This window comes from Halictus rubicundus, chromosome 17 (genome assembly GCF_050948215.1).
Source record: "Halictus rubicundus isolate RS-2024b chromosome 17, iyHalRubi1_principal, whole genome shotgun sequence".
Taxonomy (NCBI): Eukaryota; Metazoa; Arthropoda; class Insecta; order Hymenoptera; family Halictidae; genus Halictus; species Halictus rubicundus.
The window spans coordinates 7,975,588-7,996,136 of NC_135165.1; the positions used below are offsets into that span (position 1 = coordinate 7,975,588).

At 43.5% G+C, this 20,549-nt stretch overlaps 1 protein-coding gene across 1 annotated transcript in view; it reads left to right on the top strand.

The window, feature by feature from the left end:
* Nucleotides 1–272: 272 nt before the first annotated feature.
* The window catches only part of LOC143362439 (uncharacterized), a 114,204-nt gene continuing 93,927 nt past the window's right edge, over nucleotides 273–20,549 (top strand). Inside the window, exon 1 of the mRNA XM_076802609.1 lies at nucleotides 273–797. Within this exon, the coding sequence (XP_076658724.1) occupies nucleotides 763–797 (35 nt within the window). The 5' untranslated portion in view covers nucleotides 273–762. The remainder of the gene's footprint in view (nucleotides 798–20,549) is intronic.

Sequence of the window (20,549 nt, forward strand, 5' to 3'; positions counted from 1 at the left end):
ACCACCACCACCACCACCACCTCCACCACCAACACCACCACCACCACCACCTCCACCACCACCACCACCATCACCATCACCACCACCTCCACCATCGCCACCACCGTCGTCACCACTTCCACCAGCACACTACCTTCACCGCCTCCACCGCCAGGAGAGTAACCTCTTCTATTTCTACTACTCTTCGTCCTCCTCCTCCTCATCTTCCCACCTTTCGCGGCCGTGGAAGACGAGCAGCCACGCGCGGATATCCTGGCAGAGTGTTACGGAGAACGGAGAACAGTGGCACAGAACGCACGTTGCTCCATTTTCGTGCACCACGCACAGGAAGCCAGAGCAGACAGCTACCTAGAGCTGTCATACATTCGCGAACGGTCATCGCGAGTTTCTCTGTGTCCACACCTAACCGCGTCTTCGATTCCTACGCGGGAATAATTTTGAACAAACAACTGACTATTTTAACAAACCGCGCCCGGTCCAACTGCACCGTTGGTTTTCCGAGAAAATAAAGATTGCTTCCTCTCCTGGAAGTGTCTCATCCCGGTGACGAGAGCCTAAGTGGACTGTCCGCGACCGGTGGTGAACGGGATAATCCTACTCTTGAACGCACGCGGACCATTTTATCACGTAACCATCGCCGCTTTCGTTTTCGACGGGAGAACAGTGTGCACTGTGATTCGTGAGAGAGAACGCTCCAGTGAGTTTCCAGGGACTGGTTTTTCCGAGAGGGCCACGACGAAGGTCGCGAGGATCCACGGAGCCATGGCTGCCACCAGGACCGACTGGAAGATTAGATTGTAAGTGATTACTTTTTATTCACGACGCTCTAGTTGCTTTGCGGGACGAGCTACGAGCTGAAAACGTACCAACCAACCTTCCGGGCTTCCTCGTCGGTTTCTGTGATTCGGATGAACGAATTTCATTCGTTTCTTTCTGTCGGACGATGTCTTCTGTCGTCTTTGAGGGAATTTTTACTGTGTCTCACCGTTAGGGGTCGTGAGAAATTTAGAGGATGTATTTCTTTTGATTTTTATTTGCTTGAATAGTTTGAACTCTTGGAACTCTTCAGGTTCTGATGGTTCACACTGAGCTTAGACTGCGGATTTTTATAGAAAATAAAAACATTCTGAATTCATTGCAAGAGCAACATAAACATTTATTTCTTTCCTTAATAATTGTAAATAATAATACATTTTTATACTCTTTAAATGTTCTTTCTATCTTGCATTCGAGCTAGCCAGTTTTGTCATGAATGTAACAAATCCGCAGAATACTTATCATTATTTGACAAATGAATATATTTTTTCCTTTCGTCCTTTAAATGTTTCGCAATATTATTTTGATGTATGTATATATCGTGTAAAGAATTTTTCGTTCGTATTTTTGAGTGGCTCAGGTTTTGAGAAAGTCATGCCGAACCGACACATGTTGGTCTCCTTCGAGTAGATTGATTCCGAGACAGTCGGCGTGCGCGTCTGGCCATGGATGGTTCAATCTACTGGGAGTTCGATACAGATTTAACACTTTCGCTGTTGCCGTTCGATTCAGAAATCAATCATTGTGAAACACGATTGTGCTAGCTTATAACAGTAGGTGTACGCTTTATGGTGTACACCGAAGAAGACGAGAAAGAGGTTAAATAATTTTCTTTCGAGTTTAATATTACACATTGCGATCTTCTCTTAGAAGGAAGATAGAAGATGTTCGCGTGGATGTCTCGCGTAGAATGTAAAATCACAACTGTCACGCGAAAATTGTACTACTCTGCCACGAGAATTGGAACGTTGCAAGTACACGTTGCATGCAGTAAACACTTTAACTTTCCAAATCGTGGTTGCACAGAGAAACATTTTATAATATACTTCCTTGTCCTGGAACAACAGCTAAGGAGCTCAAGTTCAATCCTTTATAAACGAAAGACAATATTTTTCTTGTCGATTGCATAATTTCACAGTTCTACAAAAGTGAATTTCCGGATTGTCATGCAATCATTATCGTCAGACAATTCTTAAAAAATTAAGACTTGAATAGAAAGCTCACCCACGACAGATCTTAACGTAGACTGATAATCGAATTACCAAAAAATTAAATTGATTTGCTTTTGTTGCATATATTATATGAACGAATTCACTGAAATTCAAAGGCAACATTTCATTGTAACATAACGCTCATACAAATAAGTTTCATGAATTTTGTATAGATTTGACGTTTCAATATTAATACGAAGTGTCTTGTTTCGACTCATTCAACCGCCCAGAATTAAGAACTACGACTTAATAAAATAACAGAAATAAATTTACTGTAACTCAACACGTTTAGGAATGAATCTAATAAATAAACTTCCACAGAAAGCAATCACGCAGCTTCAGGAATACGACGATCATTAATAGACTCATAAACGTCTCGTTTTGCATCATTCGTTAATCCCGTCATTAAGTATTACAATTTCAATCAGTACTCGAATTACAACGTATCTGAAACAATTGATTCTTCCACAGAAACAACAGAAATTTTCCAGTAGCACATTTCCAGTCTGTCATAGTAATATTCGAGCACTTTTAAAAGGACCATAACTTTCTTAAGATTGGACCAAAATTATTTAAATTTTTTCGGGATATTACGTTGGTTTCCTAGCCGACGCGAAACAAAGTTGAAAAGTTGCAATTGGGCAGAATCGCGGAGAAAATTGTCAATGTTTCAAATGTGTGTCAGTCATATATATTGTAAGCATTTTAAAACGGTGATTTCCATTTTTAAGCGTTTGTATCTCATTGCAACGTTGACCGATTTTGACGAAATTTTCAGAACGTACACATATACAATTCATACAGATTTACAAAACGTATTTTTTAAATTTTCAATATGGACTCAGATAAAAAAGTTGTAAAATGCAACCTTGAAAATTTTCACCACGATTCCGACGAATTGCAATTTTCTCCAAAACATTGTTTCCCTTCGGTTAGGAATCTAATTCTACTAGTATCTGGAAAAAATCTTGAAAACGTCATGGTCTTTTTAAGTGTCCGAATATTAGCGCAACGGACTGTAAACGAATCTGAGGAGTGGCTCTCTACAGACAGCAACCGTACAGAAATTCAATAGACGTTAATAGAATCTGAAATGTCTCGTTTCGCACCATCTGGCGATCGCAGCGTAAAAAAGAGGATACGATTGCACGGGAAAGGGGAACGCGAAAGAAAGATCGCGGGTAACGTTCGCGCATGAGCGATCGACAAAGGCGGAAAACGTGGATCGATCTGACGGCCAGATTATTCCTCTCGGTATCGTATTAAAAGGCTGATTGCCCCGTTCGTTTATGGGAAATCGAGAGAGTATCGCGGCGTTTTCGTTGGGCGGGCTGGTGTGATCCACCCGGCCGATACGAAAAGCTTCGATCACGGGTGGGAACCCGGTCAAAAATACATAATCGATTAGGAGCGGAATCATCGACCGTGAAACACCTCGTATCTCTCGTTAATCTGTTATCCAGCGCGTCCCGAGCGGAGCGCCGTTCAATCTTCCGAGAAACAGCATAACAACGTCCGCGGCGCGGCGCGGCACGGCGGCCCGCCGAGTAAATAATAATTGCCGTTTTCTTTTGGATGGAGCGCGGCCCGAGATACGATCTTCCCGTTACGAGGCTAAATCAGAGTTACTGTTTCCGCGCCTTTACGACGAGCCTCGACCGGGAAACCTTGTCATCGCCGCTGAACAAGTCTCTCTCGACCGTCGCAGCCGCGCGTTACTTTCTTCGAATTCGCGCAGCTTCTAGAAGAAAAGGCCACAATTTATCATGATCTATCAAATTTCACAGGAGCTTCTTTACCTACTCTCGATTCACAGCCGACACCGCAGAAATCATGATCTGATGATCTAATGACCTGCCATTAAATCGTAGTCTTCTGCTTCGAAAAATTTTGACATTCCTGTCGAATTTTTTTTTTTTTTATTAAGCATTTGAAACCCTTCTGAGATTATTTCGCTTTACAGGAATAATATAAGTGGGTAGAATAATATAGAATGCAGAAATAAAACAAGAAGAATATAATAATAATACAAGTGAATACAATAACAATGTCTGTTAAGACTAAATATGTAGATTGCAATTTTTGAAAAAAGAATGAATACTAAGACAAGCTTCAATATTTGGCTTCGCTATGAGTGTGCCTACATTAAGAGGCAGTTGAAGGCCCATACTAAGTAGGGCATTTGTTAGCTTGCGTCTTTGTGGATTATACAATTCGCATTGCCATATTATATGATCAAGGGTTTCGCAGTCCTGATTGCATTTGCACTGGCTATCATTGATAATACCTACTCGCGCTAGTGAAGCAGCCAGGTTATAGTGATTGGAACGCATTCTGTTAACTGTAACAATAAAGCTTCTGCCTAGTTTTAAATGGGCGAACCAGGGAACAGGGCTTTCATTAAAAATTTTTTAGAGAATTTTTTACCCTTAAAGAAACCTTGGTTTTTTATAACTTCTCAAATAAATCAGAGTAGGGAATCCTGTCGAATTCTTCGATTCTTTCACAAACCCTCGATAAATCGAAAACCTCGTTTAACTCATTGAAGATTGATCGACTCATCCTAAATCAATGAATCAAATATTGGCCTATTTAGCTGAAAACAGACACACAAAAGTCTCTCAACCGTTAATACATAATCCGCTACAATTCCCACTCACACACAGACAGAACAACATCCTCCACCATTAATTATAGGTTTACAACATATTTCCATGCATGTACAGAAACATTTATGTCCTACTTTATTTTATTATCAAAAGAGGAACTTCCTTATGCTAACATTAGCTCTATACCGAACGAAAGAATGAAAGAAGACGAAAATCTCATTGGTCTTCTCTGAAACATTTTCCTGCAGATAGCATGAAAACAAGAACTGTTAAGAATGCGTGTAATTCATAGTCGAATGATCATTCGCATAGGAAGAATCGGCATTACGGTTTAGGTCTATTGGGCGAGCAAAGTCCGTGTTTGTTTATAAAAAACGGCATGAGATTGGATAATAATTAGGTAATTATTGAGGGTCGACGCGCAGGAAAGGTGGCGAATAAGTGGATCACGGAAACGATCGTTATCCGAGGCAACGAAAAACCGATCGATCGGCGATCGGCCGCGCTGGCCTTGATCTCTTGATCGATCGTCGTCGATCGGAGGAGAGTCGACCAATCAAACGGGACATTAACCACAGCGCTCCGGTGGATCGAGGATCGCTGCTTTGCATGCGCCGCGGCGATACGAAACGATCGAAACGCCGATCTAGACGATCCACGGTGCGTGTGGTTGCGTAAATCGTATGTGTGTCCAACCCCGGGGGTACAGGAACGTGTAGCACACGGCAATTAAAACGGACGCGCGTGCGCATACGAAAGTGTGGAACAGGTCGGGTAATTAAATCATTAACGTCCTCGACCTTCCCGAATTACATGCAACACGAACGGATGTTTGTTTTATCGAATCCTCGGGTTTCGATTAATTCCACCGCCAGGAAGCGTGATTTGCTTAGGTTAATCGCTACCAGCATGAAATGAAATACCGGACGATGGGCTTGAACGTTAACGAAGCAATGTATTAGATTGTAACCTAAGTTTGCTGAGTATTTCGTTCGGTTAAAAGCGTTATGCAATGACGTCTTATCGTGTAGAATCAGGTGATTCCAGTCGGAATGAGTGACCAATCAAGAGCATTTTTTTTACTGCTCGCTGAAGATAAATTATTCTTTAAGGAATTAATTTCTATTCATTTATTGGTGCGTTTAAAATAAAATTCTACATCGATATTCGCACCATATGAAATTTAATATTTTACAGTCGCGCCGGAAAGTATGTTGACACCATTTCAAGCGGAATAACTTGTATAAGGTTGGCCTTATTATCATTTTATATATTAGTTTTTTATTTTTTACAGATAAGTGGGAGTTGTATACCATTAGTGGATATAGTTTCCTGAGTACTGAGTGTGCTTTTCTTATGCTTTCTTTGATGTGACATGCGTATGTTAACTGTGTGTCAAGGTGAACTCCTAGATATTTAACTGTGTTTTTTGGCCTTGTTGTGTGTGCATTTATTGTTATTGGTTGGAAGATTTTGCTTTTTCGTTCCTTTTTTTTTTTGAAAATACTATTACTTCTGTTTTGGTTGCGTTGAGTTGAATTTTCCATTTTCTATAGTATGGTTCAAGTATTGTCATATGGGTTTGCACTTGCTTGGCACCTATTATGGCATTGTATGAGTGTGCATAAATGGCTGTGTCATCTGCAAATAAGGCTAGTTTGGTCTTAGTAAATTTAGGTATGTCGTTTAGGTTTACATTGAATAGTTTTGGCCCTAGTACGGAGCCTTGAGGAACTCCTGCTCTAATCAGTCTTCTGCTTGATTTTGTATTATTTATTTGTACTCTAAGGTGTCTGTCTTGTAGGTATGAAGCTATGAATTTAATGAGCGTGGGTGGATATTTCTGTATTATTAGTTTATAGTAGCCCCTCTAACCAAACTCTGTCGAAGGCTTTTTCAATGTCTAGTAGAAGCATAACTGTTACCATATCGTTGTTGAATCCGATTGAGATGTCGTTTGCAATTCTTGTTACCTGTTGTACTGTATTATGTTTTTCCCTAAAGCCAAATTGTTCGTCTATTACAATTTTGTTTTCTTGTTAAAATTTGTTTAGCCTGACGTGTACTATTTTTTCAAGGAGTTTACTCATTGTTGGTAGAAGACTTATTGGTCTGTAGCTGCTTGGTTCTGTTTCCTTTTTTCCTGTTTTGTGTATTGGTATGATGATTCCAGTTTTCCAGCTTGTAAATTTTACATTTTACGTAAACTTCCACCCTGTATTGAGCACTGGATAAGCCATATGAAAATCTCGAATACAAAAATTCGAATCGACTGAACGAAACAGGCCCACAAATTGTGCAAACGTCTCGCCCCAAAGATAATACCGTGTCTTTCACTATATTAGCCGAGCGGCACTTAAACTTCGCGTTGACGCATCTCCAAGTTACGGATCCCATGGGAAGCTGTGTATACGCGTGCGTGCGTACGCGATATCAGAAATCGTGACGCACTTCTAGCCGGTCGTGCACGCAGCCCGATACGTGAGCTATACGCCGCGTATAACGTAACATGCACACAGAAGCGGGAACAAGAACCGACGAACACAGCGGGCCCGTGGTGTGTGGTTAATTTACAGCTAGTTCTACAGCTCGTATCCTCCTCGTATCTCGAGCGCCGTATCTTGTCTATGACGTCCCTGTCAACTGGCGCGGGATCGTAATCCCGGAAGTGTGCTTGTAGATCGGGCCTGCCGATCAAGAAACTACAATCGGTATTCGTTCTTCCGGTGTCTGTTGATCCAATATCGATCTCCAATTACCTCGAACCTTCAATTTTCACTTGGGCCATCGGATATTAGACACATAAATTAGTTCCTTTGGTCTTTCCTTCGTTTTGCTATTCATTCGCTAATCTCTATCGTTTTCTATATGTAGACTCCATTTTACGACTAATTAATGAGAAAGAAAGTTCTATTCGGCTCCTCTGTCTTACTATAAATTCGCAATCTAGGATTAAGCAAGCCCCAACAGAAGCTTTCCACTTCGAGGAATATACAGGATGTCCCAAAATGTTTGTATTTCCTTGAAAGGGATAACTCCCGAAGTCGTTTGAAGAAACTTTTTCCTTTGCGAAAATGTTCTCCGTGGCTTTGTTGAGGAGTTATTTACGAAAAACACTCGCACTCTGCTTCGCAAAGGAAAAGGTTTCTTGAAATGTTCTCGGGAATCACCCTTTTCAAGGACAACATTTTTGAGACACCCTGTATATGAAGACCACGATAGCCTTTTGCGTTCTTAAATTGATCAGCATCATCCGGTCATAACGTTTCTCCATTTTGGCACGTTCCTCCGCGTTGGCAGATCCAAATTGTCGCTTCATTTTCTAAATTCTACCGCTTCTATTATCAAACAAGGTTACAATTGATCGAGTATAAGAGCGTCGAATCAATCCTCACGCCCGACACTTAGCATTCCAGCGAAAGCAACGTTTTCTGCTGACTAAAGCCGTAATTGGCCACAATCAAAATTCTTCGTGGTCGGAACAGCTCGTATCAGCTCCAATTTGAAAATCACCGGTTCATAAATTATCCCGGCAGATCATCAGATAGGTTTACAGCCTGCTGATGGACGCGTGTCATTTCTGCCGTCTATGCAAAAATTCCGCGCGGCGGAACGTATAATTTCTAGGCTTTACGACGGTGAAACGAGAAGGAGTTTCTGGCGAATTCGATGTAAAACAGTGATTTTTCCGTTGGCGAACACGTTGGACGCGGAAGCTCGAATGCGGGACGATAGAGCGTGGAATGTAGCCGCCGGTTTTACGAGCCGGCTCCGCGTGATAAATATCGATAGGTGGACTAGTCGGCCACCCGGCTCTAATGTTCTTCCCTGAACACCTGGCCCTGTTTGTCCGTTTCCGCGAGTTGTGACGAATTCGATCATCGGACGTCTCCTTCCGAGATCAAAGCACTGATCGTGACAGCCTGTTTGCTCGAAAACAGCTCTCTTAGGTCCCCGCGATCCTTGAACACGATACCCAGACCGTAATCTCGCGTAAATCTCGCCGCGATTGCGTGACGATGACACTCGGAATTAAAATGGGATCTGGTTGCAATGAAAATTGTGGTCATGGCACGTTCCCTTCCTTTCTGGAGGCGTGCCACGGGAGAATTATCCTTTTTCATATTCAGAAATTGATGCATGAAAGATGTCAGCGTCCGTCCTTCATCTATTTTACCTTTACACTTTGCCATCTATGTTTCAGTCGTAATGCATCGTCAGATAGAAATTACAATGCAGATAGAATGAGATTTAAACGTTCGCACACGAGCACATTCTAAAGCGAGCCTAGTTTTATTCACAGTATTCTATTCGGGAATTCGACACTTGAATTTTACGCAATGTATTGAGTAAAAATATTGGATAAATACAGTGATTTCTCTATATATGTCGCCAAGGCCTGGACGATAAATGTCGCGGAATTATCCCCACTACCGCGGGGTATATCCCATGAGGGGCCACGAATGAGTGTAAACATAACACGGCTCGGGATGTCTCCTGGACGATACGCGACACTGGCAAGACCCGTGTTGTTGACATATACCGAGAATTCACTGTAAATTGGCGTGACAATTCTTAGTGGCGCCTTAGAGTCATTCGAGCACAAAAGGTAACATTTTAGAGTATATAGAAACTGAATATAAATGGATTGTCACTCTGAGGAACATGCGAGTGTTGAAAGAATTTTTTAAAGTAACTCCGCATAATTGCAGTTTTCCCATAAAAAAGATAAATGTAAAGTAAATACCTGAGTTTAAAAAACCAACTGTAAGAGACTGCGAATTTTTAACAGTATAAAAATATAAATTTGAATATTCAAGAATACTCTTCACCTCGTTACCATAATCTCTCTGATACATACCATGTCCACGCCTCCAGTGCAATCAGCGACCAATTAATTCCTTCACTGCTGACTCATGATTTCCAGCCTCCCATGTCGACAGTTAATTTATAATTTAATCGTGTGATCGAAGTACGTTTTAATTGCGTCTTTCTAACAGGACTATTTCTTCATTATATATCCTGATATTAATCTGTTAATCGACACGTGCCACGTGGACAGAGTGAAGCGTCGCGTCGCGAAGCGTGAACCGCGGAAAAATCGCTGGAAGATCGACGATATTCCGGTAGAATGAGTTCCGTCGATCGATCTTCGGATTCCGGCGTTCCGGACGATTAAATCGCAGCTGAATGAAGCTGCGTGCCTTATTCGTGAATTTCAACGGAGAAGTCTGCTATTTCTTGGCGTTCCTTTTGTTTGGATCGAATACAGATGGAGCGAACTTGTCCGGTTTTTGTTGCGGTGCGTGCAAAAAGAGAGAAACGCGGCCGCAACAACCATAATCGTCAATTATAATCATAGATGCCGTGCTTTATTTATTCGCCTTGCTCTCTCGCTCCTTTTCTTCTACTTTCCATTTGATCCGTGGAAGAAATTTTTAACATATTTTCCTTTTCTTGACATCCAAGTTTTGAACAGTCCAGGAAAGAGAAATATGTATCGGTCTTCTCGTTAAATTATTCCCTTGCAATTCTAAGGGCTAAATATGCGAGTCGTTAATAAATATAAAATTTCCTTCTGTTTTATTAAATGATCAAAGTTCTATTATAGCTGTGAGGAAAATGACAGAGCAAAGTATTAAGTTATGTATAGGCAGTTATTATTCATATATTTCATTTCTCGTCACTATTATCCTTACAAATACATTCCTCAAATAACTTTTAAATACTTTAATGTAATCGGAACGATCGCAAAACGTGAGAGCCATTACATTTCCGAGAGTATGCGAAGAATCCCCGTATAACGATAATAATTATCATCTCGACCGTCACTGTCTCGGCGAACTCTGCTTCCCTTCTGCAATAAAGATGCGCGATAATAATAATAATGACATACTAAAGCAACGCGGATCGTTTGCTCGACGTTATCAGATTGATTGACAATTATAACGCATCAAAGCACTTGTAAACCGCTGCCTAACAAAAGGAACGCGGCACAATGATTACGTAATTACCGGCGTTTTCGTAGCAGACACTTTTCGAACAGAGTAAATCATCGCAGACGCGTTTAATTGCCGAGATTATCATTAATCTCCGCGCCCGGTCTCCGTTTAATTCCCATCTTCGGGAGACCTTCTCTTAGGGTGCCCGGTCGCCATTGTTTCTGGAGAACAGTTTCCTCGACGCTTCCTGTTTCTTTCTCTTTCTCTCTCTTTGTTTCTCTCCTCTCGGCTCTCCATCTCTCGCGAAACGTCGTAATGAATGCGAGGAACAGTGGAGAGGAGGACGGAAAGGAATCTTAAGTGGCTGTTGAAGCGTGTATTTATAGGTCGATTTTGCCCTCGCAATTCTGCCAGTAAAATGTGCAAATCTTGAGCGATCGCCGCCGAGCCGTTTCTCATCGGGGAATCCGTGCAAACACCAGCCTTTTACTGTTCCGTGCCATTGCCATTGCCATTGCCATTGCAGCTCGAGATACTTTGTGGAAAACAAAAGTAACTCGGCCGCGGTGCAATCACTGCATACCGATGCCAGATTGTTCTATAATTTTATGCAATTAAACGCGCCGATATCTGCCACCGAGCTTTTGTGTGTCTTTGCGATCTCGCGTTGGAACCCACGGCTCCCACGATGCATTTATTCAACCGGCGAGAGGAAGAGAATTTACGTTAGAATTCGATTATTTTCTGCAATTTTTGTACAGCGAAATTTTATAGAGTCGCTGATTCTTTTTATATGATAGCTGTGATTTATTACCATCGAATGCAACTCTTGGAACCATCGGATGGCGTGAAGGTCGAGATGTTGAATTTTAATGAGGAAGGGTTGAGTGTGGAATGTGAACCTTCGAACCTGGCAATAGACATGGGAACTTTAAATTGAATTTGATTTTAGAGACTAAAGAATTTTGCACTTGCAAGGGAATTTTCAATTAGATTGAATTTCGAATTCATTGATTCAAATTCGAAGTTAGATTTGAATTTAAGAATTTCAATTTTGGAATGATAGAACAATTTTTAAAATTGAATTCAATTGTAAATTCGAAGTATTCTCTGATTGATAAATATCAATTCTGGGTAATTGAATTGGTGGAAATCGGAAGTCCTACCCAGTGGACCATTACGACTTCTGAGTTTCAGAATGCACTATTTCGTATATATCGCTTATGGATTCACAATTTTCTAATGGAACTGCAACAACAATTGAATTCCTCTCAGTTTTCTGATATTTTTCATTATAAGACATGTTTCAACAAGAAATTTATCGTAACGATAATTATTGTGACATTCTAACAACTTGTAGATCTTAGTGAAATTAGGTTTACTTAATAGATTGTAGTAGACATTATATATGACGTGGCACTGAAAGTGTTAATGACTTGTCTGGTGATCGGGAAACAGAGGCACCGAAAATCACGGCAACCAGGTACATCCTCCGAGCAAATGTATTCAGCTTTGAAGCGAAATGACGTGTAGCGCAAATAAATCAGAGTGACAGACAGCTTAAGTGGATCGCGATACAAAATACCCGGAGTACATCGCTTCACCGGTAACAATGCTGTTCGACCATTTGTTTCTCGGCGATCAAGCGCGAACTATCGACGAGCCGGAGCCACAAATCAACAATCGTTGAACGGACACGCAACAAGCTCTCGGAATCGAGGCAGAACCGACGCTCGTAGCCGATACGTGTGACGAATGACGGGCAATTCCGCAGTGTTCCCTCGGCGCGAGCTGATCTAATATCTGGAATCCAACTATAAGAACGTTTTCGCGACGCATGAGAAACGATCGCGGGTCCGATGCACTTCCGCTAATATCAAATGTCGGAATACGAGCGTTTTAACGGCAGGACAAATGTATCTACGGCCCACGCTGCACTCACAGCCGAGACCACTCCTTCCTCGGTCCGGCCCGGCCCGTATCAGGCACCCGGGATTATAATAAATCGGGCGCAATGGATCGCCGGCGCACAGGTGGACGTAAATTGATATGCATAACGGGGGAATGATTGCCGAACGTGACCGTGCAACTGCGCGTTACCATGGTGACCCGGTGACCCACGCAGCTCCACGATCGTAGAAAACTGGCGTCGAGATCATGCTTACCTGCCAGCACGCCCCGCCACTAATTTATGGCCGGTCCACGCCGGCTCCGTGACTCATTACGGCTGCTAAACGATTCTGATACCTTCCGGAGTGTTAGGCTCATCCGGAGACCCAGATTTCGTATTCACCTGGGAAACTTTCGATAGAAAATGTATCTTCCAAATTTTGTATTAATCGAATATTTAGACTTGGATAATACTCAAATATAAAGATCCCCTTTTCCGAATTCAAAATTATTCTAATTAATTTAGTACTCGATCTCCAACTCTGAATTCAAATTCAATTCGATATTTCTCCAGTCCAAAATTCAATATAGAATTTCCTGTTGCGACGGCAACACCGAAAGTCGACCGTACCGTACCGTTCCTCCAGGCGACAAAGGGACATACCTGAAAGGGATGTACCATAAAAAACACGTGCGAATTAGTTACAAACCGACCGAGAAAATTAATTGATGACTACCGCAATTCGACAATCCCGACCCCGACAGATGGACAGCACATGCGACCGAAACAACGAAACGACGAACGGAATGTCCACAATAAATCACGCCATTGACGAACGCAGACAAAACCAAGGAATTTCCTGACAGTCTCACACTTTCATCAACTGAAAACTCCTCCCGATGCACCCACGTCCAATTACGAAGCGCTACATTTTCCCACCTAAATCCAAAATCATCCAATCACGAAAAAACCAAACCGACGATAGACAGAACACGACAAGACAGACGAGAGAACAAATCGAACGGGCAAACGGACGAGACGAACTCTCCGAAACAAACGAATATATATATAAACAAACTTTCGAAAACGAACATCTACATCGCGAACCATAGTGTAACATAGAGGAATAAAGTGTACATAGCCAACAGTGTAGCACCCTATTCCCTATCCAAGGTCCTCAATATTACATAGTACATATTGAGAGAAGGCAACGGGATCATTCAACGCTGCCTTCGTATACAATTTCCAATACAATAACTCATTCAAGAATTGAATTAAAAAGTGTAAATATTTGAATTCGATGATCCACTCCTGAATTCGATATTCAAGTCGAATCAGAAATCGACCCTCGGAGATTGAAAAATCGAATTCGATTTGAATCTACGGCGTCGAGTAGTGTCAACTTGCAGAGCTTCGCGACGCACTGAGGAGCAATCGAACAACGATCGTGGAAGGCGAAACGCCGATTCGCCGACCGTTAGATCGCAGGCATCGTCGATCTCCGCTGTCATCCAGCTGTTTCGCGGACTCGTTCATCGGAACAGACAACAATTATTCGAGCCGGCCGGACGAGTCCGAAGTGACCGTCGCGATGGATCGAGCCGTCGAAATCCGCGAGCTTGGTCGTTTCCTCGTCCGTTTCTTGAGCGGCAACGATTTCCTCCTCTCGGGGGATCGCGTTCGATTTGTCAGCGGTCGGTTCGCGAGCAGTTTTTCGCGGTTGTGTTTGGCTGTATGCAGAGATAGCGGTACGATATTGTAACTGTTGCGGGAATGATCAAGTGGACCATTAATCGGTCGAACGAGCGACGGTGCGCGGCAGTTATTCGGTAAACGACCTCGATGAGAAGGAAGTCATCGGTGGATATCGACCGGGGAGCGCCAATTCTCTCTTTCTCTTTCTCTCTCTCTCTCTCTCGCTCTCGTGGCTCTCTCCTCCACTGGAATCGGGCGTTTCGCGTCATTGTCACGCACGAACGTCGAGCGGCGTTTCGATTCTGCGCGAGACACGCGTGCCGTTCATGAGGAATGGCACGATCTAGGCGTGTCCCGGGGCCATCCACGTACACCACCTTGGTACGGGAATATTTCCGGCAATAATTGACCGGGAAATTCCACCGCGATCAACAATCTTGGCGTCTCCGAGCCGCGGAAAACGCGTGGTTAATTTGTCTTATTCGGCCTCTCCGAGAGGAGATTCGCGATCGATCGCATTCCTGGAATCGTCCCAGACTTCTCGAGATGTGTTTCGTGCGCTGACCAGCGCACCTTATATAAATTCCTCGACGATAATGATCGTTCAACTGTCACGAATACCGGGGCTGTTTTGTTGTGCTCTGGTGTTGGAATCGATTGCGTTCCGGAATTAATCGCCGACTTTGTCGAATTCTTCGCCTATACATTTTTCAGATTTCGAATTCCGTTGTGAGCTAGAGAGTCTTTATTATCTTTGACCGAGTTGTTCGTACTCGAGAGAGACGCCGATGGTTTCGGTGTTCGTTGTTCGAGGAAAGTACCGCAAGACTTGGAGGGTTTCTGAAATTTTGAAACTATTATAGTGGTTAACTAGCTGAGACCCAGGCTGGGCCGTTAAGCAGAGGCGACGAAATTCATGGTGGATCCTGAGATTAGGATCACACAACACCTTCTTGAACGATACGTTCTGGTGATGATGGCTTGAGATGGGAGAGTAATGTCTTAGTACTGAGGACCGAGTAGGTCAATGCTTATAATTACACACTATTGGAAGTATGGGTATTAAAGAAAACCACACCATTATAAAATATGAAATAAGATTTATATCTGAATAGTAACTCTAGAAGCACGTTGTGAGACACGTCTTTATCCAGCGAAAGAAACGTTCCCAATGAAACACAAGAGATCGAAACAGAGGAGCAACAGTCCAATATTAACAACTGAAGATCGAGGGTCCCATGCCGGGGACAACATACAATGTATATTGACTGTAGATACAATGTATGCATATACAGGTCAATAGCCGGTTCAATCGATCCTACCTTTTAAAGAAATAATAGATTGATTTTGTTCCACATTTCTGAAATAAATTCCAACACACACTGCGGATTTTAGAAATTTATTATAGGCAGGTGCAATGTAAAATAGAAACAAAAATGCAGTATTTTCAACTTACAAAAATGATTAAGGAAAGACGATTCGGCAAACGAGCGGCTGAAATATCGGTTAAATTACGAATTTCCCAGCAGATTTCCCTCGATAAAGATTGATTATCCGGTTCCGGCGAAAAGTAGTTGGACTGGTTGCAAGAAAGTCGAAGATGCTGGGGTGTAAAGCGTGAGAATATTTTCGCTTTGCTCGTAATACAGGTTCTAAACAGGCGAGTAACGTTTCTTCCTGCGTAGCCAGGGCCGAAACCTGTCGCGCGACCAAGCATGCACGCACTGTTACGACAAAACACCGTCCGATTATGTCACGGTAACGTAACGCGACGGAGACGCTTGGCAACGGGCCCCTGGGTCCGGTGTAAACGAACGAAACTTCATAATTACGGTAGCCACACGGTGCGCGCGGCGTCGCCTCGCAGCCTTGCCACGTGCACATTGTAAATGACGATAATGACGCGCGTTCCCGCTAATCTGATAAGCGTTTAATTACGCGAACAAGCCTTCTCATCGCTGTTTTCTCTCCCCTATTCTCTCCCCCTCTTTCTCTCTCTCTGACCGCGAACACCAGAACGGTTGACATGTTTTTCTTTCTGTTTTCCCCGGGCCGATTTTTCCTAGGTGGGAGCCGTAGATCCGCGTCAGCGATTAGGTTGATAAACGAGGTCTGCGTATTAATGTCGAACCGGGAAAAAATCACGGGCACGGACGGTTCGCGATTAATTGTAGCCATTTCTAACGCGTCAGTCCTTTCCGGGCTTTTTACCAGGGGACTCGGTGGCAATTTTCTTCCCATCTTGCATGCCGCGCACGTACAAGCTCGTTGCACCTTTTTCCCCCCTTGTTCACACTCAGACAGACATCAGCGCGAACCGTAATAAACCTAGTCCTTTGTTTATTTATTTCGTTCCCTTCGGGCTGGAACAGCCTCGTCAAGCAGTCCACGGATGTTTGAAGGAATCGAGATTTGAAGGGAACGGCTTGGAAAACGGAAACGCAACGCTGTCGAACCGCTCTCGTCCTTGTAATTATTGGGCCCTCTGATCACTGTAATCCTGCGAATGCCGCATAGTTATCGACCGTGGTCCTTTTGTGCCGGTGCCGACATTTCTGGTCGTTTGCTCGCGCGGATCTTCGGATTCGATCGTGTCTGACGATCGACGGCCTATTCTACTGCGTCCGAAAACTGCGTTGAAAACTTTTTCCCCTTTACAACGACTCTTTGAAACTTGATGCACGATGTTCTTTTTAAAAATTGTAATTTGTCAGAATCGTGGAGAAAATTTTAATAGTTGTTTTTCAAAACGTTCTTTATGTGAGCCCTTATTGAACAGTACACGTAAAGCAAAGAACGACCGAATCGAACATTTTCCTTCACGGTGGCTCACCAAATTCATTCTCCTCTCTAAAATAAAAAAAAAAAATGAAATAAAAATAACCACAGTTCAATCTGAAACAATTCATGGTCCCCTACACAGTAAAGTAAAATCGAATTATCTCCACGGGGTGCGAGGAATATTGATCGGAATTCCCGAAGAATTCTCGGTGGAGCGATTTGCGGCGTGCAAGAAACTAGCTGTAGATTCCTGAGGGACTAACGACAGTAAAGGGGTTAAATCGGTCTCGACCATGGTTGTGCCGACGGTTGTTCCCGGCTGGGTACTCTGCCGTTGTCTTTCTTGGCAGTGTACAGGGTGCATGCAGCCGGCGGAAGGACAGGGCCTTAGTGTCGTGAGCATGACTCGGCGCGGTCGCAATTACGATCGGAGTCATCAGTGAACCGTCTAGTCATCGTCCCTTTTTTCCTCTCTCTCTCTCTCTCTCTCTCTCTGTCTCTCTCTCTCTCTCTCTCTCTCTCTCTCTCTCTCTCTCTCTCTCGTCCGCTGATCGGCGAACCCGTGCGTGACTATTCGTGGCCTGTTCGGGCTGGGTTCGATCTTAGATACTCCAGGGCAGGGCTTAGGTTGACCTTCGCAGCAGTCCTGACCTTCAGCAACGATTACGGCGCGATCAGGATCAGGAGCAGGATCGGGAATGGAACGAGGTTATCCGTAGCTTGAGAAGTGCTTTAACGGTTTTCTCTGGTCGGTTTCGATCTTTTTTCCCCCGCGAGCGACCGCACGGGTTCCGCGAGAGGAATGCGTTGCGTAGGAAGCACTTGTTGCGTGGGTAACAATGTAACTGTAGACGACTGGTCACTCGCAGTGTCACGTGACACTCAACAGCTTGATCAGCCGTGTACTCGGATCTTCTGGCAAAGGAGACGACCATTCTGTGCGGTTTCTGCCGGCGTTGACAGTTGCTCGATCCGCAGAAACTCGAGCACCCCGAGGAATGCTAGCTGGCACTCTACGGCGTTCCGCCGGCGAGTATACATTGGCTCTGAAGGGACTCATCGAAGTGTACACTCACTGGCTCAATTGTTCCAGCACTCTTTAATGAAAATTTTTGGAAAAATTGCTTTCCACAACGCGTTTATTCAGGCTTGTAACGGAAATTTAAAAAATGTGTTTCATAGATTCACATATTATATTTTCATTTCGTTGGAGTACCTTAAAATTAACGGCGACAATTTTTCTTTTTCACAAAGTTCCGCTGTCTAATTATGAAACCGAGAGTGATTCTAACCAACAATTAGGTTAATGTTCATGGAACGTGCGAAACCTCCACCTGTCCATCTCGAACCATCAAACCTCGTCCAACGCACACCCTTCCCCCACTCCGAAACTAAACGCATAAAGACCGTCAATTTCCACGGAGAATCCGAGAAACCTTAATCTGCATGAACACTGGCGGTTTGATAACTATCCTGCGGAGCCATCCACCCCAGTAGTAGAATGTAGCAGCAGCCGCGAGCAACCACCTGCGCAGGTTCGAAGGTAGCCTGCCGCAAGAAAATGCGGGCAACGCTAAAAGGTAGCAAGGTAACACGGAAGCACGGAAAGCGAGCGAACGAACGCGGTGCGGCCGAGGGCTGTTTCCTGAACGGATTCTCGGTAGTACAGGATACCAGGAACCAGGTGGTGGTGGTTGGATAATAAGGAAACAGCCTTCAACCTTCTTTCTTCCCCTTTTCTTTGGGGCCTCTCTCGGTGTTCCCTCGACGTGCAGCACGCCGCCGCGTCGTAGCGGCAGCAACAGCGGCGGCGTTCATCGTCGACACATAAAACCAGCACGGCATAAAGTTCCTCCTACACGATTACAACTGATCCTGCTACAACCTCGCCGGCATCGAACTTCCGCTTCCTGGCAAACACTCCGGCTACCGTTCCATGATTTTCCGTGTTCCTCGCCGATGGTAACCCCGAAGATCGGCCAGATGATCCCGTGCGGGATGCCCGTGTCGAAGATCGGTCGACCAGATTGCGAATCGATCCTGAATTCTATGGAAATATGCTTTTTTATGCCGATCACTATCGACCGCGGCTGCTTGATATTCATCATTCCGTTTCCCAGAATGCTGACTGTCCGACATCAACCAAAAGGCTCACCGAATTTCCCGATGTCCTATTCAGCTCGAGCATTATTTTATAGCTCTCATAAAATGTTGATGACCGATTACTACGATTCTAGACGTCGGTTCAATTTGACATACCTTCGAAAGGAAAAAGTACTTTCTTAGGATCCCACATGGTGCAGAAATTTCCATGACGAAATGTAACCAAATGCCGTGAAAGCAGAAGCTTCACGCTTCAAAATTAGCCCAGAATGATTACTATACGATTGTTTTTCTCGAAGTTGTAGCAGTTTAAATATCAACAAGTATACAGTAAAAATTTATCAAAGAAGTAGCAGGATCCGCGACAAAATAAAGACCAAGTTTGACAGTGTACTTATATCATAATTCTTACTACCATCTACTCTCAAAGAAAAATTTCCTCTTCACAATAAGCCCTTTTTGCCGTACCTTTGTTCCCCACAATCCAGCTATTCTTTTCCATCTATGTAAAATCATAATGAAAAGCTGCTCCGTCCTTTTTGCGAGCACAGTCGCGCTTCCTCCCTGATCAATGAACGCCAATAACGCATGTAATCGTTACGCGGCAACTTCCGGGAATCCTGATTAGTAGTCGGAGACCGGAAGCGCCTCCATCATAAAACAGGCAAACAGTTCGCTTCTGCTTTTCGCGAGCGTGCTACGTCGCGCGTGTTTACCTTTCGGATTAGATCTTCGTGGCGGCTGAATCTGCTTTTCAACTTAAACAGATACGTACGCAATATATTCAGCTCCGCGATGTATAGATGCGCTATCCCGTGCATGGATCCTGTTGCTCCTAGTGCACGACAGCGACCGATGGATCCACCAACCCTATCAACCGAACATTGGTGTCTCTTATCGTTGGACGATTTTCTGCATTTCTAACAAACATGATGGGGCGAAACACAAATCTGTGAAGTTGCTAGTAGACTTTAGGAATATTGGTTACATTGTTTTCGACCGAAAAATTGTTGAAACCTTTGCTTTGATTTCAGTTCTGTTTCTTGCAACTGACTTGGAACTATTTTATTTCCCAAGATATTACAATTATTAGATTTTATATATTTCTGGTAGAAATAAACGAACGAAGTGCAAAATTGTCTAGGAATAAAAGGAAATTTGAAAATACTGTAACATTGTTCCCGATTGTGTAATATTGTCGAGAACATTTTTATTTCGCAAGCATATGTGTTTTAGTGATTAGAGTCCAAAGAATATTTTATGCTTCAAGTAGAAGGACAAAGAATATTATAGACAGTAGAAGATTGTGACATCGCCTCGTTTGAAGCACATTCTCTCGTCGCAAAATAAGAGCAATTGCAGCCACGCGGAGTATTTCGCATTTTTCTGTCGCCCAAGAAAATTGCTCGTCACTATACCGTGCAGTAGGACGCTTCACGCCTTCGATTCTCAGTCGGTTCTTTTGTGTAAATGAATCGAAACAATTGTGGAACCCTTGTAC